Source organism: Zootoca vivipara, chromosome 7, assembly GCF_963506605.1.
Source record: "Zootoca vivipara chromosome 7, rZooViv1.1, whole genome shotgun sequence".
NCBI lineage: Eukaryota > Metazoa > Chordata > Lepidosauria > Squamata > Lacertidae > Zootoca > Zootoca vivipara.
Window position 1 is genome coordinate 56,440,757 of NC_083282.1, and position 27,458 is coordinate 56,468,214.

Below are 27,458 nucleotides of genomic sequence, written 5' to 3' on the forward strand. Positions count from 1 at the left end.
TCCTTAAAGATCAATGTGTAGTGGGTTTTTTTTAATAAAAATAAAATACAGAGCAGCACAGAAGCACAAACATTGTTCACAGGATTTGCCTCCTGTCTGTCCTCATCAATTAGCATGCAAACACTTTTGTGGATGCCTCCTAACTGGGAAACTGCTGCTCATTTTTGTTCTTTGTTCTCACATAGATACAGATATGGGATAACAAGATACCCTAGGCCTGGGACGCCTGTATTTTAGAAGATTGAAGGGAAAACCTGTCATGGCAGCTGATTCTGAAGTGAGGAAATAAGGATCTGGCTGCATGGATTAAAGAAGGCTCAGGGGATCAGGAGAAAAGAGAGGCAGCTGGTAATGAGTGGGGGAAAGCGAGGACTTACTTTTCTGGTGGGCGATTTGTATGGAAGGAAGGGGAGCTCTGGGCCATCCAAATGCTTCTAGAAGCTCACAAACAAGGCACAAAACTGGTGATGGTCTTTTCATGTTATTTGTCCCTAGTGCCTGATATTCAGTGGTAAACAGAACATGGAGGCCCATTGAGCAATCGTGGGTAACGGACGTTGATAGAACTATCTGAATTTGCAGCTATTAGGATCTCCTTTGGGGTTTTGTTTTGCTAAGTCACTACCCCACGGGACAGCTTTGAAGAGCTGTACAGCCCTTCTTCCAGTGTAAAATAGCACCCCCAAACTGATATTAGTGTAATACATGTGGGTAGGAAGACTGGCGTCATATGACATGACATGGGCTATATCAGGCACCTCCAACCTGCGGCCAGATGTTTTGGCCTACAACTCCCATGATCCCTAGCTAACAGGACCAGTGGTCGGGGAAGATGGGAATTGTAGTCCAAAACATCTGGAGGGCCGAAGTTTGGGGATGCCTGATCTAGATGATACTATTGGTCCATCTAATATTATCTTACATTTATGCCCCCCACTTTTCTTCCTTCATGGAAACAAATGGAGTTTCCAGGCAGTTTCCCATTCCAGGAAGTCTCCCATGTGGGCACCTACCAGACCCAGGCTTGCTTGACTGCAGAAAAGGGATGGCCTTATATGGCTCCAGTGTCCCATCCTTGCCTGCAGATGCCAGGGATTGTGCAGTAGTACCCTGCTAACAAAAATGGTCTACCAAACATTTCCAGGAAGCTTTCAGGCAGGCTGTTGGTGCAACAGCATCCCCTACTGTTAGCCTCCAGCACCTGATAATTGGTGTTGTGCTGCTTCTGAACATGGCGGTTCCATTTGGCCATCATGATTGATAGAAGGGCCTTGAATGGGTGAAGCTGAAGTGTTTTGAAGAGTGGATGGGATTTATAGCAGCACACCTCTCCCCCCCCTTTCTAAAGGTGCCAGGTGCCTCCGTTAAATACACAGTTCCTGACATCTTGAGGCATGACAGACACAAACTCTCTGTGGTCACACGCTCGGAATAAATCAAGGCCTTAAAAATAGAAGTTGGCAAGACGGTTTGCTTTTGAAAAGGCAGGTGTGGGATTTGACCTTGCTTTAGATGTGATGCAGTGCTTTCTGTATGCTTCTGTAGTGTGCTTGCTCAGTGGGGTGGTATGTGCCTGGCATACAGCCAGGAGATTAGACAACTTTCTTGTTATTCTTATACCACAGCACTGTAGAAGATGCAGCAACTGCAGCAAGGAACCAGGAAAAAAAAATACAGCCCCAGAGTGCATGTGTCAGTCTAATTACAAAAATCACATTTTAACCCTTTCACACAACACAGGGCTTTAAAAAATGGAGCTTGTTTTCTTTTTAGAAAAAACAAAGGTGAGACAGCGAAGCAATTACAGGTTGTAGGCCATGGGTAGGCAAACTAAGGCTTGGGGGCTGGATCCGGCCCAATCACCTTCTAAATCCGGCCTGCGGATTTTTACATGAGTAGAATGTGCGCTTTTTTTTTTAAAGAAACTTTATTAGTATCAAAAAAGAGAAAACAATACAAACCAATAAAATCAATAAAAACATTTGTCTCATCTCATTGTTGAGCCCACTTCGTCCCTTTCCCCCCACCCCTCCCCTGTCCCACCTCCTGCGCTTCTCATCCTGTTTCTAGCTTATCCTTATGTATTCCACTTATTCGTTACATACCTTAATTCATTCCATAACACCAAAAGAAAAATATATATACATATTATGTTAGCAGAATTGTATATTCTCTTGGTAAATTATTTATGACAGAATTGTTAGACATCTAAGATTATGTTTGGTTATTCCAATTTATTCTTAATATAATTAATAAATGGTATCCATATTTTTATGGTCTCCTCTGAATTTTCCCCTCTAATTTCTTCATGATTTTTCGCCAAGTTGTAATAATTAAATAATTTTATTTGCCAATCTTCTTTACTTGGAATTTCCGGGGTTTTCCAGTTTTTTGCAATTAATAACCTGGCGGCTGCTACCGCATAGCTAACTGTACATCTATCGCTTGGTTGGATGTCCTCAGGTATCATTCCAAGGAGGAACATTTCGGGGCTTTTCCTAAAGGAATACTTTAACATTTTCTTTAATTCCTTATACAACATTTCCCAGAATTCTCTAATTACACTGCAATTCCACCACATGTGGATAAATGTTCCGACTTCCTTTCTACACCTCCAACATAGATTGCTGGTCCCTGGGTACATTTTAGACATTTTTAGTGGGGTCAAGTACCATCTATTTTGCATTTTCAGAATGTTTTCCTTAAGATCGTAATTGGGCGTGAAATTTAAATCTTTTTCCCATAAATTTTCCCATTTCTGCATTGGGATAGCTTTTCCCAGGTCTTGACCCCACTTAATCATAAAATCCTTCGTCATTTCTTCTTCAGTTCTCCATTTTAAAATTATCTGATATAATTTTTTTATATATTTGTTGTTATTCACTATTAATATTTCCTCTAATTTTGACATTTCCCCATCGAACCCCAATTTTTTGTCAATTTGCAGTCTTTGATTTATTTCAAAATATTGCAGCCAGGTGGTCAATAAGTGTTTTATTTCTGCGTATTCTTTTAATTTTAGAATTCCCTCACTTTCTTCTAATAGAGATCTATAAGTGGGCCAATTACTATCCATGTTAGTTCTTTTAACAGCAACTAATTCTAGGGGTGAAAGCCACCAAGGGGTCGAATGTGCGCTTTTATTTAAAATGCATCTCTGGGTTATTTGTGGGGCATAGGAATTTGTTCATCCCCCCAAAAAAATATAGTCCAGCCCCCCCCCAAAGGTCTGAGGAACAGTGGACTGACCCCCTGCAGAAAAGGTCTGCTGACCCCTGTTGTAGGCAGTTAGTTCTAATCAGAGTAGACCCACTGAAATTAATATACATGACCAGCTTGCATCTGCCACTTTCCATGGGTTTATTCTGAGTAGAATATGGATGGCTACAACAGCACCCACCCACAAACCTTCATCTATTTATCTACCTATCTAATATTTTTGTAAGAAAGTCATCACACTGAAGTTTGCACGGCTGCCAGTAGGTGGCCATGTGAGCAGCATGACAGCAGTGGGTAGGCAGAACAAATGAGTGAAATAGGTAGGCCAGCAGCATGAGTGAGCAAGGCAGCAGAGCAAGTAGGCAGGTGGCCCAGGCAGCCTTCCCATGTTCCCTATAATTTGCCGTGTCATAAGTACATGGGCATAAGCCGCCCTGTGACAATAAGGTCAAGACTTCAGGTCACTAGGTGAAGAGGTTTAAACTTTTTCCACCCACTCCAGCCCTGTGTCTACTTTAATTCCCCTCTGTTTTTGTTGTTACCACCATCAGTGGGGTCTTGACTGAGAGTAGGGCAAAGAAAAAAATGAGGGGGGGGAATCCAGTCCCCTGGGTCTGGGTTAACCACCCACTTTAGAGAGTTTAGGTCTCATCTTAACCAGAGCAAGATGCCCTTAAATCTACTGGTATTCCATTATAACCCCCGAGTCTTTATTGGGCTAATGTGCTAATATCACACTCTCGGCTCTGGTTAGGAAAGCAGAGTGTGATGGGGCCTAACAGTTAAAAGTTGCAAGGGCTTGCCTGCCAAAAAATCAAGCTCTGCTGACCTTCATTCTTCCCTTTCTCTGTGAAATTCATTTGACAAACACTGTCAGGCAAAGCAGATAAGGGGGGGGGGAGAGGGTGTTTGCCCCATTTCCAGGAATTCCCCTCACCCCCGTGTTAAAGAGAGGCCTAAATCCCCTTTTCAGTTCGGAGTGTACTACTCACTTTTCAAAGAGCACAACCTGATCAAGAAAACCTGCCAGAAATATATTTTTAGGGCGAGCCAAAGGAGCCAAGAGTACAGGATTATAAATGGATGGGAACCCCCATCCTCCTCCATGTGCGGGAATGTAGCATGATGATTTCCCACTAAATGTCCAGGGTGTGAGCAGCCAAAGGCTACAGGGCACAGCAAACATTGCGGCATTTATCAGAAGAACCTGCCGTCCATGCCCCGCTTTCAAGCATATAGAAGTACTATTTATCCCTTTGGTTTGTCATTACTTTGGCTCTATTACAGGAGTTAAAAGCTTGTTTTACACCAACCAAACTTTCTGCCTCTCAGCAAATTGGCCGAAATACCTTAAACCATAAAAGTTAATGTGTCAAGTTTCAAGATTAATAAAAAATGAAAAGCAGCACTAAGGACTGTCCTATTGCAACATCTCTCTTGGGGACTACAGATGAGTGTAGCAGCAGAGACACAAGATCCCTGGCTCCTATCAGGATTCAAATTAAGCTTCTTCTTCCTGTCAAGTGTACACCCATTGAAGGAAGAGAGAATTGATAGGGCATCCAGAAAACAATGCACTTCAGAAGTGAAGATGAAGAGGCATGTAAATCAGGCTGTGAGTAGAATAAAAGAACTTGAATCCAGCAAAATACATCTCTCTAAGGGTGCTTCCAGGCTGGGACAACTTGGTAGCACACAATCATTGTTGTTCTGTTTTAAGCTGGAAGTGGAACAGCAACTCTGCTTTTAGACTTCTAACACTCTTTAGCTAACTGGTCCGTCCCCATTTCCCCAGACCCAAATGTTTGGGACACCATTGTGTAGGGGAATGGTAAATTAACTCCTTTGCACTCTGGATCATAGCCCCCTGCCCCACAGCTGCCATTTAGGGGAGTGGAAGAAATATATATATATAAGGCAATGGTATTTGGAAAGGGTAGGATTAAAGTGATTCCTTTTTCACAGAAGCAAGGGACAAGCAGGCAGGGATTAACAGGAATAGCAGCACAATATTCCTCTGTAAAAGAATCTCTCCCAAGAATCTCTCAAGATTGATAACCCACTTAGAATTGCAGAATTGTAGTGTTGGAAGGGACCATTAGGATGATCTAGTCCAAGCCCTTGCAATGCAGGAATCTTTGCCCTCTTTACAGAGAACCGCTCTACCTTCCATTTAAGGGAACAGTGCAGTAATCTTTAGGATGTAAACTTTATGCAGCAATAAGATTTTCTGGGCTCCAGTATCTGTGGTAGCGGCCAGCAGGTGGCAACAGTGAGGCTGCATTGCTCTCCTAGCTTCCCAAAGGCATGGATTGCTGCTGCTTACTGACAGGAAATGCTTTTGAATTATGGTGCTGGAGGAGACTCTTGAGAGTCCCATGGACTGCAAGAAGATCAAACCTATCCATTCTTAAGGAAATCAGCCCTGAGTGCTCCCTGGAAGGACAGGTCGTGAAGCTGAGGCTCCAATACTTTGGCCACCTCATGAGAAGAGAAGAATCCTTGGAAAAGACCCTGATGTTGGGAAAGATTGAGGGCACTAGGAGAAGGGGACGACAGAGGACAAGATGGACAGTGTTCTCGAAGCTACGAACATGAGTTTGACCAAACTGCGGGAGGCAGTGCAAGACAGGAGTGCCTGGCGTGCTATGGTCCATGGGGTCACGAAGAGTCGGACACGACTAAACAACAACAACAACTGACAGGAAAAGGGGTGAGGCATAGAGAGATTGGCGTGCGGCAGGTAAGCCAATCTGATGCTTCTGCCACCATGTGCTGCGCCCCTCTTCCTATTGATAAGTGGCAGTGCCCCATGGTGTTGGGGACAGAGGCGTCCTTTCCATAGGGGCTAGTGGCTCGTTGTGCCAGGGCGCCGGCCTCTCGGGCGCCGGCTGGTTGCAACGAGCCACTAAACCCTATGGCTCCGCCTCCTCCTCCTGTCCCTCGGCCGCCGAGCCACTGTCGCTTGAGGGAGCGGCAGTGGCAGGAGCGGCTTCCAAGGGGCCTCCTCCATGTCACTAGGGCACAGGCGGCGGCGTGGCAACCGCCTCCTGCTCCGAGGCAATCGGGCCGGGCTGGATCCCTCGCAAGCACAGCAGCAGCGGCAGGAGGAGGAAGGGGAAGAGGGAGACGCGGCTGGGCTCGGGCAGCACCCAGCGTCTTCAGCAGATGGTGCCGGGCGGGCTCTGCCTCCACCCAGCCCGGCTGAGAGGCGGGGCTCGGCTGGGGACGGAAAGGAGAAGAGAGAGAAAGGGAAAGAGATGGGCCTCCTCATACAGATTCCTCTATTGGAGGCCTTGCAAGCTGGGGAGCAGAGTCTTCTCCTGCGCCCCGGGCATGGTGCGGGGGCCACGGCCTCCGGGAGCTGTTCGGCCAGGCCCGCGGCAGCGCCCCGTGATCGCGTCAGGAGGTAGCGGGAGAAGCTCGTTCGGCAGCCGGTGGTGGCGCATCTCCTCCCACCGGCCTCCTCGGCTCCCTTTTCCCCGCCTGCCCCAACTGAGGAGGCCGGCTGTGTGGCTTCAGGGGAAGTGGGAAGGGAGAGTGGCCAGGTGTCCCCAAATGGGCCTCAGGGGGAGGTCGAGTGGGAAAGGGATCCCGAAGGTCATCCAGTCCAGCCCACTTGCAGTGCAAGGAAGATCTTGCAGTTGAGAAGTGCACCTATATATGCACCTTATTTTCTGGTGCTCCGCTGCCCCCTATTCTCTCCCAACAGCCCCCACCCCACCAGAAAGGGAGGGGGCGCTGGAGGGACCTTTGCGTCATGGCGCTGGATGTGCTTAAGATGGCCCTGGTTGGGGAGCTGGGGAAGCGACACAGTACCACCCACACAGCCCACTACTGAATACAACATAGCATAAGTTCAATATGTTCATTTTGATCCAAAGTGATTTGTTCTAAGCTTGCTTTTATATTTCACAACTGATTGGAGTGCGGTACAATAGTCTTTCAACATTAAATTTGTATGCTATGTTCCAAAACTGACGGCAATGTGGAATGTAGCGTTTTTGTGCAATTCGGATTCCTAGTAATGCTCACAGTTACAACTCATGGTTTGCATGTGGCTCTGTGGATTGGCTGATATCAGAATTTTGAATTAGTTGGAAGATAAATTGCACTTGCTTTTCATAACCTTCAATAGATATCCTTTCATTCAACCCATGGAACCTGATTGGGGGCGGGAAAGAGAGAAGCAGCTATGAGGTTAAGGTTATAATAGGTTAAATAACTGTGTAACAGGGATATTGTATTATGCTCCACAAAAGACTGAAACAAGCACGATCCCTTACAAGGGTTTTTCTAGCCACCAAGTTATATGTGATACGACTCCTATTTAGCACAAGGGTGCTTACTCTAAGATAGCAGGTGGTCCATAAGTCAGCTACTGGTAAACTTAGACCGGTAGCTTTTGAAAAAGAAACAAGAGAGTAGAAAGTTGGGATGCATAGCAGCCCACTGGCCAGAAGTCCTAGCCAAGAAGCCAAGGAGTGGGTAAGATATGCTTGGGTTTACTACGGCATATAGATGAAACTGATTTTGTTACCTCATTCCCTTTTACTGTGTACTGTGAAGAGTGGCTGAAATGAACTAACCACATATAAAACTTGTTGTGAGAGATTAGAAAAACAAGTATTTTATTACTTTATACCTGACTAGTCTTGCGATTCTACATTGTCAATAAAAGACTCAATCACAGCTCAGTTCTGAATACTACCTATTAGGAGAGTTCTAAAGGAAATCCTAAAATGATTGGAATATTCATTCATTCATTCATTCATAAATGGTTGCCTATTATATAGGAGCCCTACTTCCAACTACAGCCAGGAAGCGTTACATATCTGCAGCCCAGGCAATGCCATAACAGAAATGAGGTCCTAAAGAGATGCTTCAATTCCAATCTGCTTTTTATAAGGACAAGTACAGGATCTAGCCCTCCCTCTATTTCTTCGGACTACTGTAGTAGGAAAACACTATGGGCATAATCCAAAGCTTTTAGAAGTGCTGCTCTCTGTCAAGTTTCAGTTGCTATGTCTCATTCGTTTTGCTAGTTCTGATCTGGTGTTTTCACTAGGAAGAAATTGTCAAGTAGAATACTGTACCTTGGCAAATCTTCGGGTTTAAAGATCACTGGGTTAAATCGATAAATAGCATTTGTAAGGCTGCCATAGTGTCTGCTGTCAGTGTTACCAACACATATACCTAGAGGAGAAATCAGAATTTTGAAAAATTTAAACTGGTAGTGTTGAAGTTAATATTGCAATAGCATCACAGACTTCAGGAATTAGATTCCTAGCTTCCTCTGAGTGGCACTGGAAGCTACCTGCCTTACTTTTCCTTAGGAGGTTTTGAAAATTCTGCCTTTTATTTATTGGAGCAATGGAAGACAGCTGAACATTTCAGAAAAACTGTGCCTGTTGTCATGTTTAAATGTTAACTCTTTACATAAGTAGACATTTTGAAACAGACTGGAGGGCTAATTCGTAGCTTTGAATTGGATCCAGAATGAAGTTATTAAGGGCAGTCCAACAACTGAGCTGCTCTAAATGAAGAAAATATATAGCCTGGTTTCAGCTCCATGTAAACCTGAAAAACTGCATGCATGAACTGAGAGGTTAAACTTGAGGTACACTGATTACCAGTTTCCTGTTGACTTTTTTTATGACCACCATCTTGGGTCAGAAAGAGAGGAAAACAACTGTTTCCAGTCATTAATAGTGAGTGCGTGTACGCATGTACCTGGTGAAGGGGATAAGAGAGAAAGAGAATACTCAGAAAATGGAAACAAAGTAGAGGTTCTGTGGAAACAGAAGGGGAAAACAGTAATAATGGATTTGCCAGTACCTGGAGCTACACTGCCAACATCTGGGAAAACATCCTGGATGGTCTGGCGGAAAACCTGCACTCCAAAGGTCTGGTCGTCCCAGGGGCTCACTGGGAGTGGATCAAAGGCACTTTCCATTTCTATCTTTACTCTCTGGTCATCAATTGTTTTGTCTACTATGCCCAGGACCTAAGAACACACCCAAAGGAGCAAAGATGCTAAAGGAGCAAGGCGACTTCCATTATGGTGTTAGCACAGATTGCAAACTCTTAAGTAACACTTTGCAAACCAACTAAAGATGCACAATCAGGATAGGAGCCTTTTGGGACCTCATTGTGGAAGTTTGCTTTCCTGTTACACAATGGGATAGATAAGAATACAAAGCATTCCGTTTCGAGTTACTGCCTCAAAAGACCTTCCTTTAGACCCCTTCAACAAAGGTACATCACATCCCCAATGTACCAATCACTTTTGACGTATTAAATAAATACAGAAAAAGATGACAAGCCAGTTCAGAAGTTTCTTGAATGAGAAACCAGGTTTAACGGAAAAAAGGGAACACAACCATGGACACACCAATTATCAAACCTTCCAAAGTCTCCTGGCCAAACATGAGGGTGGGGAGAGAAACCATAACCTGTTAATTTAACAAACTTTTCAGAATAAATAAAATACCTCATCAACTGTTTGTGACGAATGGATGCGGAAATTCACAGTTGCATTTGCAGATGGGGGAATAACGTTTGACTGGAGAGGGGAGAAAAAGAGAGGGCTTGAACACGTGACAACAAACCAGTCTAAAATATGAGCTTTGGAACCAAGGTAATTTCACCAGTAATTTCTGAAGCCAATGCACAGTCCTCAATATTAATTCAGTATTGCAAAACTATATTTATGGGATGGTAATTCTTGGCTAAAGTGTCACTGTTCATGTTCTTTGCTTAAGCCACTGAATGAGGTCTGCTTTTCCTCCTTGACAACCTAGGGATCCATTAGACATGCATGCATTTTTTGTAGCACTATGATGTGTGGCAGTGAAAACCTCACTTGTTTTAGAAAAAGGTGGGCAGGCCCGAGCTTTACTCAGTTCAACCATACATGGACCCAAGTGCCTGCTGAAATGAGTACATGTACAGCTGGCATCTCCTCTGTCATACAAGAAAGGCTTGGGTCTACTTTCTAAATTTCAGAATGAAAGAAGAGAAAAGATGGGAGCTGCTCATATCTCAGTATTCGAAAGCATGGCCAAGGAGTGTGTAATAATCTGACTTTTCCCCTTACCCTCTCAAAGGGCTTTTGGAAGGTGCAACTTTATCTTGAGGGAGGAGAGGAATGCATGGCAAATGAAAATGTACAATTTCTTTGAATGGTGAAATGACTATACCTTCAATTATAAATGTTAAAGGTAAAGGTAAAGGGACCCCTGACCATTAGGTCCAGTCGTGACCGACTCTGGGGTTGTGCGCTCATCTCGCATTATTGGCCGAGGGTGCCGGGGTTCAGCTTCCAGGTCATGTGGCCAGCATGACAAAGCCACTTCTGGTGAACCAGAGCAGCACACGGAAACGCCGTTTACCTACCCGCTGTAGCGGTTCCTATTTATCTACTTGCATTTTGACGTGCTTTCGAACTGCTAGGTTGGCAGGAGCTGGGACTGAGCAACGGGAGCTCACCCCATCACAGGGATTCGAACGGCTGACCTTCTGATCAGCAAGCCCTAGGCTCAGTGGTTTAACCCACAGCGCCACCTGGGTCCCTAATTATAAATGTACAGTAATGTAAAAAGTACATAGTACTATCGCAATACTGTATTTTTAGAAGCAACAATCAAACTTGTTGCAGAAAGTGTATAATGGCTAATCCAGTTTCATTATGACTTGTTGCTAAAAGCTATTTAAAACATGAAGCTTAAATTATTCAGTTTAACTATACAGATCTGTTCTTTGCTATACAATACACTGTACTACTGCATTTACACAGGGCAGTTGGAACCACATGGCACAGCTATAGTTGACAACAGATCTGTCTCTTTAAATACGGGTCAGTCCTAATCATGCATAAAATAGGGGAGATGTGGTTTTAAGGTGCATAAGGAAGTTATGCCGGAGCACTTTCCTCCTCAGTTCACCCCTCCACCACCCAGAGTTATTATTTTCCACCTTCCAGATTCTAATATCACAAGTGAGCCCACCTGAGAGTAAAGCAGTTAGGGAGAAGGGATGTGGGTTCAGCCTCCGCCTCATACACCCCTTTGTGATTTAACCCAAACACCCGCATGCCACACATGATTGAGGCAGACCTCCATTTAAAGACACAGCTTTGTCACCATCATGTGTCGTTTGGGAGACAGTTTGAAAGCGACGGGGAAATGATAAAAGCAAAGCCTACTGTATCTCAGTCCACCTCTGGGTGTCACTCTTTAACTATCACACCAAGTAAAAGCCACTAAGAAACCACTTTCACTGTTCTGGCAAGCTCAGGAGCTCTTCCTATGCTACATTTTTGTAGGCCTCATGTGCAAGTTATTTAAGGTTACACCTATTAATGCTAAGTGTGAATGTTACAAATAACAGTTTCAATTATAGCACAGAAACATTGACAAGAGAACATTGACTGGCTGGACGATGTGCACCCAACAGCTAACCAGGGTTTCTTGCTATGAAATGTGTGGAACGGCTCTCTCACCAACTTGCCATAGGAGCTAAATTACTGTGATCATGAAGTTCTATTTTAGTAAAACTCCCCTCTTGCAGGGACTGACTGAAGCGAAAGCTTTCTGCTCTACTAGTTCTAGAAACTAAGTCATTCTGAGGAGAAGCCACCATCAATAACAAATCCCATCCTAAGAGGGCATGAATCGAATTGACATTCTTAGTTCATGGGACGATGCCAGCAGTGAATATTCAGCATGGGAGGAGAATTTATCATTCGGGGAAAAGAAATGGATTTGTATTCCTATAATTCACTGGTACTAGTAATACTGAAAGCTGGAAATGTAGTTCTGAGAAATTTAGACCCTCACTACACTTTATGGAAAATCCAATGAATTTGTACTACAGTACCTTGACTCCTGCGTGAAACATGGTGATTGCAGTGGTAGTCCGAACTAAGGCATTACTGGAAGGTGTCTGTTCAAGAAATCTATGTAAAGATTTAGATGACACAAAGTTCTTAGAGATCAGAAATAAATTAATGTAGGATTCTGCATTCCACAAGTCAATACCAATACTGTATTTTAAATCAATAAATGTATGTTTGTTTCTCATTTTTTGTGCACTGTCTTGCCATCTTCCCTTGAGGTTGCATTTAATAGTACGGTGATGTTGCATTTTAACCACCGTCTACTCTATTCATTTCTATGCAATTGCTTCATGAAGTGGGCACTTTACTGAATATTGTCTGTGCTTGTGGTATGTGCCTCCCCACACCCTCGTGGACGTATTATTTTGCAAACTTTTAAGAAAAATGCATTTAAAAATTGTGTGGTGGCAGCATGTTCTCCTGCGGTATCCCAGCATAGGAAAGCTCATGTTGCTGTATTAAAAACGTGATGAAGTATCATGTTTGTTTCTTACCTGCCAACAAGAGGTCCAAACAACCACAAATTTGACATAATGATATTCAGAGGGAAGCTGAACTGAAAAGCAAAGGGGAGAAAAGCAGTACACATCAGCAAGTCTGGATCAAGAGAATGGTTTCTTCTCATTTAACTTTTTTTTTTAAAAAAAAACATTATAAAAAAATACATGCTGAAGTAGTGTTCTAAGTGCACATGTTAGAAATGTCCTGTATGCAGGAGACAGGCTAATAGAAGAGTGGGTAGGCAGCAGGAAGAGAACTGTGCACATAGAAGAAGGGAAAAGTTTGTGAAGTTCTGGATCAAACCCAAAACTCTTCAAGGATAGGGTTGCAAGGACAGCCCATCAGAGATCGAGGGTGCTGCTTGTGGCATTGACCTTGGGCAAGTTACACAAAAAGGAACTGCAATGAAGCTTTCCAATGCAATACAACTTTCCTATTAAACAACCTTTCCATCAAGTAACAGATATTAGCTTGTTCCAAGTAACAAAGCATGATTCAGCAGTATGGGAATGAGTCCTATGTTAACTCTGCACTCCCGATGTTTAAATGAGTTCCCAGTTGGATCAAAGTATACGATACTTTGCTGTTTAATTCAAACTGCCATACTATAGCTTGTGTTCGCCTTCCAAACAAAAGTTTAAAGTTGCCCTGGTTTGAAGAAAACTACTGTCAAACCTTGGTTTTTGAACATCTCGGCTGCTGAACGTTTCGAAAGCCGAACGCCGAAAACCCGGAAGTGAATGCTTCCATTTTTGAATGCGCCTCGGAAGTCAAACAGCTTCTGAGGCACGTTTCTCAATTTTCCCCACTGAACTTGCTGACAACCCTTTGATCCTCGGTTTTCGAACATTTTGGGAGTCGAACGAACTTCCGGAATGGATTACATTCGAAAACCGAGGCTCCCCCACAATAGTTTGATTGCTCAGATAATAAAAACTGTGGTTTGATCAAAGTAGGATGAAACTGAAGAAAAAGTGTGTGATTGTGGGAGTACATGAGAACTATAATTGTTAATGAGGCTCTGATGTTATGTCTGAACTGAGCCACTGTGGCAGAATGAAACCTCTCTCTGTGTGTGGGTGTGGGTGTGGGTGTGTGGAAAGCTGCTATGAACTCTATCAATTGGGAATGACTCTGAAAATTCTAAAACTCTGACTAGCAACTAGTTTAGAAAATCATAAGAAATCTAAAGTTAACACTTAAAATTTAAGGTCACTTCACTGAAATCACATGAAAGTGTACATATTGTTGAATACTTACATCTGGAGCCAATTGCTCAAACATCAGGATTTCAGGCCCATGACCAAATAGATTGGGCATGGGATTTTGCTCCAACCTATAACAACAAACACAAGACTAAAAATAAACAGGCTCCACTCCTATTACTTTGTTTCATGAATTTAGGCAGAAGTATGCAACGTCTTAGTCATCTTAAAATTGCTACTTTACAGATAAGTATCATGATGATGTTAGATTTCAAAACAGAAGCAGTCAGTGATAATTTGAAAGATGGAGAAAATTATTGGGAAGATGTGCTATAAATCTGATTCATTTCATGTTTAAAATCTGATTGGAGGAGGGTAAAAGACCACTGCTGTGGGTCTTCAACATTATGTGAGGAACCGTTTTTCTCACTGTCCATTTCCCATGCAAAACCAACACTTATCCATATACAGTGGTACCTCTACGTACGAATTTAATGCATTCTGAACGCACATTCGTAAGTCGAAAAAAATTGTAAGTTGAATCCCATAGGAATGCATTGGGAGAAAAAATTCGTAAGTAACCCTACCTAAAAATTCGTAAGTAGAAAAAATCCTATCTAAACCGCATCCAAGATGGCGGACGGAACTCTGTTCGTAAGTACAAACATTCGTAAGTAGAGTTATTCGTAAGTAGAGGTACCACTGTACCGAGGAACAGGAATAGTCTTAAGCAAACAGAATGTGTGGCAAGATGCTAGAAGGTGCCCCATGGCTGGATCTAAATGTGCAACATTTCCAGGCTCATCACAAGTGCTGGTAGTAAGTTTTCTAAAAATCAAACTAACCCCTCCTTCAGTAAAGGCACACATAAACCCCTTCCCCAGTATGTATTATAAAACCATACATACACTTTCTACTGCAACAGGTTTCTAAATATGCTTCTAAAAAGCATTTGCATTGCCTTCTAAAAGTCTGTAGGCACCGGCAGTTTTTGTTTGGAAGGGAGCTCCATAACACTTGGGCTACGGCAAAAGAAGCCCCATTTAGCATTCTGGTAGATTTCAACAAACAGGTTTGTCTCCTCAGATGATTTGCACATTTAATAAGGAGAACATGTGACTTAAATATGCATGGCCTAGGCTATTAAGGGTTTTCTAGCTCAAATGCAGAAGTTTGTTATCCAGAAGCTAAGGAAAATCAGAGGTTTAATATGGCTTCATTATCCCATTCCCGACATGAGGCAGGTAACTATGTCTCAATCACTTTAGCTCAGCCAAATTAGGGAAAAGGCAAATTCACTTATCCATCTAACCGCAGCAGGGCACAGGCTGGTGGACTGAGCTGAAGGCTTAATGGAAAAGCCTTCCTTTTGTTCATGCCTCTTTTCCATCCCCCACCCCAAAGTCACCTGAAGTGGGGGTGGGGGTGGGGAAATGATAGGAAGGAAAATGAGAATTACAAAAAAGAGGAAAGAGAAAAGAGGAGATAATAGGTTTCATCATTTCTCCTTTTGCTAGTGACTTATGGGTAAACAACTGTGGACTTGGCTTGCACCCTCCAGCGATCTAGATGCCACCCAGAGGCTACAAATTATGACCCTCTGTTTTATAAAACAGCAGCATAAAATGGAACAGATGTCCCTTATTTCAGAAAACCTCAGTTCTATAACCATTTGTGTTCCTTATTTCTGAAATATTGAACTGGCAGCTCAAGGCACTTCAGAGCAAAATAAATTACGTAACATCTCTAGGCTACGATCAGAATGGAGCTTATTTTTAACTAGACAGCTATAGGATTTCACTAGTACCAGGAAAGGAAAATACTCACTTGGCTAATGCTTCAGAAAGAATACCAATACTTGTCCTCTTAGGTGGTGCAGAAGAATGACCAGGCTCTGATATCACAGTGAAATTTGCTGTAATTGCACCCTTTTCTGTGATACCTATTCTGATAAATTGGGGAAAATCAATTAGTGAGATTCAGGATGCAAGAAATAATACTTTCTCCTTATCTTCTTGTTAGACAACCATTTTGACATCCCTACTATGCCATGCAGCACAGTAGGATCCCATGTCAATGTCCCTTTGGCTCCCTCAGCTCTGGAAAACCCCAAACCTACCCAAGTTCAATTTTCTCCATCACCCAGCTACCATTCCCCTTTCAGCAATAGTGCCCAAGAAGAGGAAGTGGTAACAATCCTAAACTAGGACCTGTTTACTAGCACATAAAGGTAAAAGTAAAGGGACCCTTGACCACTAGGTCCAATTGTGACCGACTCTGTGGTTGCGGCACTCATCTCGCTTTATTGGCCGAGGGAGCCGGCGTACAGCTTCCAGGTCATGTGGCCAGCATGACAAAACCGCTTCTGGTGAACCAGAGCAGCACACAGAAACGCTGTTTACCTTCCCGCCGGAGCGGTACCTATTTATCTACTTGCAGTTTGACATGCTTTTAAACTGCTGGGTTGGCAGAAGCAGGGACCAAACAATGGGAGCTCACCCCATCACAGGGATTCGAACTGCCGACCTTCTGATTGGCAAGCCCTAGGATCTGTGGTTTAGACCACCACACTACTCTATAGCTGGGGGCTATTCCAATGAGACACTCATATTACAGAGGTTAATTATACTGACCCTAAAAGAAGATGGGGTGTAGTACACTTTTGTAATACTCAAGAGCACGGAGAGGCAAAACTTAGGTCAAGATTTACTTACAGATTGTTGATTCCACACACTCCAAGTAAATCAGGAACAATGTTTGACTCCCAATTGTTTAACAAGAGCAACAACTGCATTTATTGTGGCAAGTTCTCATCATTTCTTACTTACGAAGCTACCGGTTTCTCTATTCCAGTGATAATACCATCAAAGATGAAGCTTCCTTCATCAAGCAAGAAAGAAAGTTGAATTCCTCTAGATTCCAATTCAGCCACAATCTTCATGGCTCCTTTTCGACCCCCCACCTGAAAAGTCCACAACAAAGTCATCTCACCAAATGTCATCTCATTCTGTCTCGGGCAGCAATAAGTAGCCAGTGCTTCAGTGGAAAAAGACAATTGCTATACAGGTTTTATACACACACACACTTCTACTGGAGAGAGTAATTGATGTGTGGTGCTTCAAACCATTTAATCTTGCACCTAATGAACAAATTTCATTCCAATATATTACTTGCTGAATCTTGCCATAGGCCTGCACTCAGAGGTAAATTGTGGCACTTAATTCAAGTGTAGCAGCTATGAGGCTAACACAAGGTTAGGGAACCTCCAGTTTCCAGGCCAATCATGGCCCACCAGGGTGGCTTCACCAAACCATGTGTACCCAGCCATTAGCTGACATTACTGGTGATGTCAGCTGATGGGCGGAAGGCCAGGGTTTAATCCTGTATTGCCTGTGTGATCCTTTATCCAGCAGGGGAAATATTCTCTGTTAAAGATATTAAAGATGGGACTGAGATCAGCACAGGATTGGGCACTTAAAAGAGAAGGAAACACTTGCAAGCAAAGGCAGAGAACTGGAGAAATCCCCTCCTTTGCTTGCAAAACCCACCTCTTTTTCTGCCTTCTCTGACAAGTGACAGGAAGGGGGGGGGAGAAGAGGTGTGTCTTGCAGATAAAAGCATTTTAAAGCACTTGGCAAAAGCACCCTCCAGGCTGCTTCCAAGGGCACTGTGCAAGTTTTCCTGTGTTTCTCTTTTAAACCCTTGACACTAGGTTTAAAGGGGAAGCAAGAGAGACTTACAAAATCACAGGAGGGATTTTGACAGGCAAGTGGCCTTGCTCACCTGCTAATATGTGATGTCATGCTATCACCTGTCACATTTGACATATGAATAATAATAATAATAATAATAATAATAATATTAATAATAATTTACACCCCACCCATCTGGCTGGGTTTCCCCAGCCACTCTGGGCGGCTTCTAACAGAAAGATAAAGAAAGCTAATCCTTATGAGGAATTGGCACCCAGAGTCAAAAAGATTCCCCAGCCCGGGCTAAAACATACTAAATTTTATGCAATGCAAGTAGTAAAAGTAACGTAATCCACCAAACTCTAATAACAAATCCATACATTTCAACATACCTTCTGTTACTAAATCACAAGTTCAAATTGTAAACGCAGTGAAGACAAGTTCCTAAGCCTCAAAACTTTTTTTATTAAAAAAAATTGGGGGCAAGCTGGGGCCGGATACAGAATTGTAATGCTCAACAACACAAAATATATACATTCTTCTCCCTATGCAAAGCAAAATCCACATTCCTATGCTGTCGACAGTTGACTAGTCAATAGGCACCTACCACTGCAGTGCATGGAAAAACTTTTATCAGGACAGCACAACACCATTAAAGAGTCTCCAGGTAAAAGAGCAGCCGGCTGACCACTCAAGTTCAGTATCTACTGTTTCAGCCTTTGGGATGAGCTATAAATCTAAAATTTATAGAAATTAAAAGCACATAGAATACCTCTTCATCATGCCCAAGGCCAATATAGAAAGACCTTTGAGGCCTGTAATTTCGTCTCAGTAAGAATTCTAGAGCATGCAGAATCCCCTGAGGAATAAAAAATAAAATGTTAAACACTTGTCTGTTTTGCACCTTGGTTACAGTATCTGTTCCATATTAACAGCAACTGTTGTGGGGCAGCATGAAGGACTGGTTTTGCCCCAGATCAGAGGGTGGGATTTGAGAATCCAATGGTATTGTACTAACCTCTGATTGAACCAAAACACCATTTAATTGCATAAAACTTAACTTTGTCAGTTGACTGGGAGGGGATTATAGATCAAGGTGGGAAAGTCCAAATCACAGAGCTAAAAAAATAAATAACGCTTTCAAAAAAAATCCATGTAGAAGCTTTGGAGCATCTAGTATTTAGCCTGTTCTTTGGAAGAAAATAGAGGAAACTGTCTTGTGGAAATGCCTGTGACTTGGAAAGTGGTTTGCTGGATGAAAGTAGTGCACACTGAACTTTCTGTATGAGCTCTGGTAGTCAGTTCTTGCTCTGCTTGCTGACATTCAGGCTGCAGCACTTTATCCAGCTCGCAGCTCTCTCTGGAACCAGTCTCAAGGTTCCTATCATCTTCTCAGGGGCAGCAACCCACTGGCCTTCTGTACCTCCTTCCTTCTCTCCCCACTTTCAGGACAACCTTTGGCCCAATGGTGTCCACAGAAATAGTGTACTAAGTAGTCAATTTAAAGCAAAGCAAAATATACTGATATGGCTAAAAGGTTCTTTTTAAGGTGCATTGATTTATGTTTAGCTTGCATAATAATAATAATAATAATAATAATAATAATAATACAGTGGTACCTCGCAAGACGAATGCCCTGCAAGACGAATTTTTCACAAGACGAATGAGTCTTGCAATCTGATGGTGACTCGCAAGACGAATTCGTTTTGCGAAAAATTCGTCTTGCGAATCGCGGTTTCCCATAGGAATGCATTGAAATTTAATGAATGCATTCCTATGGGCAAAAAAAGAAATTTCAATGCATTCCTATGGGAAACCGCGATTCGCAAGACAAATTTTTCGCAAAATGAATTGACTCGTGGAACAAATTAAATTCGTCTTGTGAGGCACCACTGTAATAATAATAATGTGAATGCTTCTCCTCACGCTGTGAACAGAAAGCAGTGAACCATCATTAATGTGGCATGCCAAACTTTGTGGGACAAACACTTTGCACCCCACGCACCCTGCAAAAGGAGGTACATTTACAAAATACATATACCATAACAGAGTTTTTGTTATCGAGTGTTCCTCTTCCATATATAAACCCATCACGTTCCTCAGCAGAGAAAGGGTCACTGACGTCCCATCCGTCTGGAGAAGCTGGAACAACATCTATATGTGCAATCAGCATGTAGGGCTGCAGCTGAGCGTTAGACCCCTGGATGGTGAATAGGTGGCTATATTCCCCAATAACTTCATGTTTAATGAATGCTGCAGAAAACACTGCAGGAAAGGCTTCAGGGGGGAAAAACAGAAGGGAAAGAAAATTAGCAAGGGTTCCTCCCAAGTTTGAGGTTAAGGATTGGACAAATCAACGGGGACATATTAACCTTTGGTATTCCGTGCAACAGTTGGTATATTATTATGGCTGGTATATTTCAGGAAATGGGTAACTGAAGGAAGAGGAAAGGCATAGCATACATCTCTTGCTGGTCCAACCACCCTATGGGGCGGAGGAACAGAGTTTAAAGCAAACAAAAGGATAAAGTAAATAATAATAACACTGTATTCAAATTGTTAAACAAACAAACAAACAAACAAACAACAGAAACAGTGAAAGCCACTCTTCCTATAATTTCAATCTTTTCTGAGAACCTAGTAATTTTACCTGTTTGACTGGTATTCGCCATGAAACGCATAAAACTGTACATTAATCTACTCCTGCATAACAACTGTAGCTCCTGCTTTTATTACCATACTAAGAGTATATGTCAAGTGCTCAAAGGTCTTCACATGGGGACAGAGGTCTTTCCCAGGCCTACATACTACTAGGGTTTGTACTGGCACGTTCCGTAAGCAAAGCATACTCTGCCATTGAGATGCAATCCTTTTGTGTAATTTATTACAAAGAGATACTGGTAAATACTTTTTTAAAAAGAAGGATTTATTTACAATGGCAGAAACCTGTATTTAAAAGTTCCACAGCTGCTTCAGTTCATTAACTTGCATTCTACTCAATAATAAATCACATTTTTGTCAGCTTAGTTTTGTCGACAAAGACTCTTCTTTTACGACGCAAAGATTAGATATTCTATTAAGTTAATGCCCATTTGCTAGTTAAAAGAAGGAATTTAAGTTCAAATACCTTAACGAATATATGGCTCAAATTCTGCCAGGGCTGTTGTATTTTGATCATTTGGTGAGAAGGAAACTGTTTGCATTCTGATGGCACCTTATATAAAACATAAGAGAAGAGATTTCGTAACTTTCTCAGACAGGCAATTATTAAAACAACAGTGCAATGCGATAAACTCTCCTTTCCTGCAAAATAATGTAAAGGCTGTCAAGATGCCTTTTCAAAGGATTAGAAGTGCCATTACCAGCGGGATGACTGAGCCTGAAAATGTCATTTCCAAGAAGACAGTTACAATATTTCTGAGAATATTGTGAATGGCAGCTGTGTCTGGAGTCTGTTGCATTGCTGAATGGTGTGCAGGATCACACATTTAGATGTGCAAATTGTGCCCCTGATCAAGTAGCTGAGTGAGATCCCCAAACTCCCCTAAGCAAGAAGATGTCTGTACATCTTGCATCATTCATTTTCATTTTCATATAGACAGTAATACGAATGAATGAATGAATGAATGAATGAATGAATGAAGTGGAGTCTGCAGCCTATCCCCACCCACAATCCACATGATTTCATTGGCAGGGCCTTAGATCATATAGGTATATGATATCTACATGAAACCATTGAGTGGGGTCATCAGGAGTTTTGGAGTACGTTGTCAGCTGTATGTCAATGACACACAGCTTTACTTCTCATTTACACCTGCATGTTGAGGCAGTGGACGTGCTGGACCAAGGTTCCTCAAACCTTTTCAGCAGGGGGCCAGTCCACTGTCCCTCAGACCTTGTGGGGGGCCGGACTATATTTTGGAGAGAGAAAAATGAACGAGGGGCGATGAGTGGTGCGTGAAAGGGCTCCGGAGAGGGGCTGCTTTAAATGGCGGCCGCTTGAGAGGGGTGCTCAGCCAACTGCGGCTCCAGTGTCTTGTGAGTGGCAGGGGCTGGCGGTGGTGGCGGGGGGACGATGAGCAGTGTGTGAAAGGGCTCCGGAGAGTGGCTGGCACCAACAAAGCCCAGCCCCCTTCCTCCTCTAGGCAGGACGAGGAGAAGCTAGGAGGAGGGAGAGAGGAGGCGCCGCCACCATGTGAGGGAGAGGGAGGGGGAAAATGTGTGTGCTGGCGATCCACGCACGATTCCCAGACTGTCCGCAGGCCGGATTTAGAAGGCAATTGGGCCCGATCTGGCCCGCAGGTCTTAAGTTTGCCGACCCATGTGCTGGACCGATGTCTTGCTTTGGTAATGGACTGAATGAGAGCCAACAACTGAAGCTCAATCCAGGTAAGTTAGTGGGTGGTTACTTAAACTGGATGGGTGGGAGGTTGCATGTTCTTGATGGGGATACGCTTCCTCTGAAGGAGTGGGTATGCAGCTTGGGGCTACCTCTGGATCCTTTGCTGTTGCTTGAGACTCAAGTGGCCTCAGTGGCACAGAGTACCTTCCATCAGTTTTGGCTGGTGGCCCAGCTACACCCTTATCTGGACAGGCATACCCTAACTTACATTGTCTATGCTCTGGTATCCTCTAGGTTAGAATACTGCAATGTGTTATAAATGGAGCTGCCTCTGAAGATGGTTTGGAGACTTCAGCTGGTGTAGAATTTAGCAGCCAGGTTGCTCACTGGGGCTAGATGGTTTGAGCATATAATGCCAACCCTGGCCTGACTAGATTGGCTGCCTATTAGTTTCCGGGCCTAATTCAAAGTGCTGGTTTTGACCTATAAAGCCTTAAACAGCTCAGAACTGCAGTCTCTCAAGGACCACCTCTCCCCATGTGAACTGACTCATATGCAAGGTTTTCCCAGTGTGGAAATAAATTTTAAAACCTTGATTACTGGGAAAGGCAAGCTGAGTGTGCTGGCTCCAGAAGGCTGGAGATGTCTGTGGGTAAACATGTATTTGTGCATATGCAGAACTCTTGGAACCGAACCCCTGCATAAGAGGCAATCGTACTGTAATTGGTTTTAATGGTTATACCTTGTTGTAAGTTGCTTTGGCTCACTTCTGTGAATAAAGTGACTAATAAATAATAATAACAACAATAAAGATACATTATATATTAACTGAATGATGCGAACAAAATTAATAGATTTTTGGCAGACATTCAAAGAGCAAATAAACGGAGAACAGCGCTGTATGACGGGCAGCCAGAAAAGTAGAAGCACCAAATTTGAGCGAGCAACAAAGAAAAAGGCTAAAGGCTAAAGTCACAAAATGCAGACAGGCTATAATTTTGCTCTCCAGAATTACCATTGGTGACTCTCTATGAAGAAGCCTGAGACAGAAACATTTACTTTGAAGAAATGAATACCTTTTCCACCTGATTTCATCACTGCATTTGTGACTTCAGAAACAAACTTGTTTTCCCACAATTACATGGAATAAATTCTATGTCCACTGCTCAACAAATCAACATTCTTCAAAGGTACTTAAATACTGTACAGGAAGATCAGAAACTATAAAGTGCCATCTTATTATTTACTATGTGTTTAAAATTCCACTGACTACTACACAATAAATAAAATAGACAGGGAGCTGCCAGAAAGGTTTATGATCTGGTAGACATACTGACGCTGCACAAATTGAAGACAGTTTGATGGAGAGAGAAAATGGGGGGGGACCTTTAATGCTTAAACAGCTGGGGGACAGAGTACCCAAAGAAATGGTTTTTTCCTATATGAAAATGCCCACATGAACTTGCCCAAATCTGCATTGGAGTCCAAGCTCCAGGTGCCTTCATATTCAGAAGCTAGTTACCGTAGAATAGATGGTGACTTGGAAAATGGGTTTTCAGTGGCTGTGTCATGTATGTGAGACATCCTTGTCAGAAAGCTCCAAGAGGCACCAACATCACCATCATCATCTAGATAGCACATTTCCAACTAAAAAAGCTCCAACGTTTTTAATATGCGATCTGTAGTTCTGACTTTTTGTCTGATTTTGATCTGATCTGTATTTCATTCTGTTTCTACCAACTGCAGTTGATTATTTAAATTGTACATATTTATTCTTTTAGCTAGTTGGATTTTTAGTACGTGACTTTGGATTTGCGAAATTCTTAAATAGCATATGAATATTCAAAATAATTAAAACCTCCAGAGTTCTGGTATATTCATAGCATAATGACCAGATTGAACTTATTGACATTGGCAGTAGATAATAAATGTACCTTGACTAAAAAGATAAGCTTATCAATAAGAACGAGAGAACTAGAAATATCAAGGATTGGCTAAACAGAAAAGACACACGTCCTCAATATCAGGCTCCTCCCACATGGCTATTTCCCATACAGAAACCGTATGTATACTGCAAACAAGTCTCCTAAATTGTTTTCTTGTAACCGTAAGATACAAGCATGGGTACTGGTACAGTAGACTGAAGGATAACATATTGTTTACATAATCCCATGTCATTGCAACAAACTGTATGCAGATAAAATCAAGTCTTTAAAAGAAACATATTGGGAAACAAAATAAATGCAAAACCACCTTGTCTTCAAGCAGCTCACTTCTCAGATGTGAACCACAAATCTATTGATTTCATGTTATAGACATGGCAAATACCCAATATGCCCAATGATCTTGTACTGCTGTGCAAGAAAGCACAATGGATAGTCCAACTAAGGATTCGTCCACAGTGCTGTGCCTAGAAAGCACAAGTCTGAGAGGTTTTCCGCTTGTTCGGTTTTTCTACACACAAGTCCAAGTGGTTTTTAGTTTTCCCTGCCATTTTCCCTGGGAAAACCTGCTGTTAAACACTGAATTGGAACAATTGTCAATTTGCAGAAAAACCGATTTGATGTTTGTTCCAATCCAGCAGTAAACAGTGGATTTTGCTGGGGGAAAGGCCTTAAGTAGCATCCCACAACTGCGTATAATGGAATGCATTATTACAGAAAGTGATGGATGGACAATTTTTACAATGCACTGCACTGGGTTGTAGTTCATGCTAATCCTATCCAGAGCAGTCTCACTGAAATTGCAATGCAAGCTGTGATTCCATAGTTTTCTGTGTAATAATTACATGTACTTTATTTAAGCATTGTTCATTTTAATAATCTTTTCATTAATAATTTTAACCTTTTACATATTGTTGTAATCCACTGAGATTATATATATATATATATATATATATATATATATATATATATATATATATATAACAGGAGTGCCTGGCACGCTCTTGTCCATGGGGTAACGTAGAGTCGGACACGACTAAACAACAACACATGTGTACAATAAAGCAGTATGTATATTGTGTTAAATAAATAAATAAATAAATCTATGAGAATTCAGGTAAGGAGAATCTGTGCAGATGCAATTAAAGCACATTTAAAAGTAGCGTACAGCTAAGGAATGCTGCTGCAACTCTATATACACACTGATTGAATTCAGTGGCACTTACCTCTAGATAGACATGATTATGAGTACTCTGTAGGTATTTGACATTATGAAAGACATTTATTCCACATTATACATGGGAAACAGAGGTTCAGGGACAAATGGTTTTAAGTATATAAATGCAATATATAAATAGGGACGGAGAACAATTCCAGAGAATTCTTATGCACAAACCACCACTGTGCTATGCCATGGCCAATAGAAAGAACAGTAAATATTCAGCTACTATAATGTTAATATGGGGGCTGTTCCATTACAGTAAATTGATGGCTGGCTGAAAAATCATTGGTGGTTTTCAATATACATCACATTACCATGACCAAAACTTTTGATTCCCACATTAACTCAGAAACTATGGCAAGTCCATGCTCTGCCTTTTCACAAGTGCTTTGCTTTCTCAAGTCACACACACTTCTGTTGGTTGAAACTGGGGCAAATAAAGGATATGGGAAGAAAGACATTGTACATTACCCTACAATGGTATCCTTTGTATGTATACTGTATTCAGAAGTTCGTCCCATTGAGTTTAATGGGACTTGCTCTCAGATAAGTGTATAGAATTGCAGACAGCTGAAGATGGAGGGGGAAGACTCACAGAACTGTAGAGTTGGAAGAGATGCTGAGGGTCATCTAGTCCAGGCACGTCCAACAGGTAGATTGTGATCTACCAGTAGATCACTGGGCGTCTGTGGTAGATCACTGGCTCTCCCCAAAGAAGCTCAACAACTTTGGCTCCCCTAAAAAAAGCTCAACATTTTTGCCCCGCACCCCCCCAAAATGGGGCTTTCCTCCTCCTTAAGAAAAGTTCAACTTTGACCTGAACCCCCCCAAAAGGGAGTACATCACTGCCAGTTTATAACTCTGTGAGTAGATCACCATCTCTCTGGGAGTTGGACACCCCTGATCTAGTCCAACCCCCTACAATGCAGCCATTATGAGTATAGCACCAGAGGGTAACCCGCCCCCCCTCGAAATAACAATGCGCTCACCCACCCTCCCTGGACCCCCTTAGTTAGGCTACTTGAAGAAAAGGCTGTTTCCCCATAAATATTATAACCGAATCACAAACTGGAAGCTAAAACGAGACTGCAATCCTAAGCATGCTTTACTTGGAAGGGTTAATCCCATCAAAACGAGCAGAGAAAATAAGCTTAGGATGGGGGTGTCCATGTGAAACATGCCGTCATTCCTCTTTCAGAAATCTCACAAAAACTTGCCCCACCCTGAAACGCCGGTTTGCTCCAATGGTGCAACTGAGGTTTAGATCTGACAGGGAGAAATGGGGCTGACCCACTGAACTCCAACTCCCAGCAGCCCCGGTTAGCGAGGAAAGCTGGTCGGCAACGATGGGAACCGTAGTCCCGCAGCGACCCCTGGAGCCCCGGGCTCCCATTATTTCAGACTTGTATTACAGTACTTTACTTCAGAATGTGGCAGTGTGCAGCCCAGCTACGTTTGGCGACGGCAACGCTGCTTTGCACCTCCTGCACCCTCTTCCTTAGGATACCGTGCAACTTTTACTCCGAGGGAGGAGCTAAGGAAAGCAGCTCCCGCCGCCGCCGCCGCGACCACTGCTGCTCCTTCGGCCCCTCGACCCATTTCATGGACTTGTGTTTACCTTGCAGCGCCTCTTTGAGCTCCCGCCGCTCTTGGGGACTAAACGCGGGCTCCAGGCGCTGCTGCCGGCTCCTCCGCGCCCAGAGCTCCGCAGCCGGCGCGGGTCTTCGCGGGGCGTAGGTCCGGGCCAGGACTACGGCCACCAGGGCCAGCGCAGTCCCGCCCAGCGCCAGTAAAGCCACCCAGAGAGCCCCCCGCGCCCGGCCGCTCAGCGCCGCCATCTTGGAGCCTTCTGGGCGCCGCTCGGGGCCCTTCGGAGATCGGCGCGTCTCCCTGTCAATCATTAATGGAGCTGGTTACTCATCACAAGGGCTCGAAGCGTTTACCGAGTTCCTCGAGATTTCACTGGGACTCGGCTCCCTCCTAAAATAAAATAAATAAATAAAATGGCTAGGCAACACAAGCGCGTGTGCCTGCATGAGATCGGCCGCGTTTGGGACTGCAGCAGCTCTTCTTGGTGTTAAAAAAAATGGAGAAGGAAAGCACTATGTTGCAATCCTAAGCAGGGCTGTCTTAAGCATATCCGGCGCCGTGGTGCAAAGATCTCTCACCCCCCCCCCAGGACTTATATAGCACATAGTATAAACTACGTATGTCGTTTGCTCCCACAGAAACTAGTGATAGCTATTCACTGGAATGGCTTTGAAAGATTATACAAATTCATTGGTGGTAAGGCTGTCAGTGGCTACTAGCCACAGTGGCTATGTTCTACTTCCACTATCAGAGGCAGCCTGCCTCTGGGTGCCATTTGCCAGGAATCACAAGTGAGGAGACAGTTGTTGCGATTGGGTCCTTCTTGCAGGCTTCCAACAGGGATT

The 27,458-nt window shown here is 43.1% G+C and overlaps 1 protein-coding gene across 1 annotated transcript; it reads right to left on the bottom strand.

The window, feature by feature from the left end:
- Positions 1-1,864: 1,864 nt before the first annotated feature.
- PM20D1 (peptidase M20 domain containing 1) lies at positions 1,865-27,098 on the bottom strand. The gene is given in 13 exon segments (XM_035121431.2): positions 1,865-7,383; positions 8,316-8,415; positions 9,058-9,226; positions 9,713-9,784; positions 12,100-12,178; positions 12,613-12,674; positions 13,880-13,955; positions 15,652-15,771; positions 16,653-16,786; positions 18,289-18,375; positions 19,558-19,793; positions 20,644-20,730; positions 26,642-27,098. Coding segments are annotated over 13 exon segments (1,632 nt in total). The 5' UTR covers positions 26,925-27,098; the 3' UTR covers positions 1,865-7,256.
- Between the last annotated feature and the right edge of the window lie 360 nt (positions 27,099-27,458).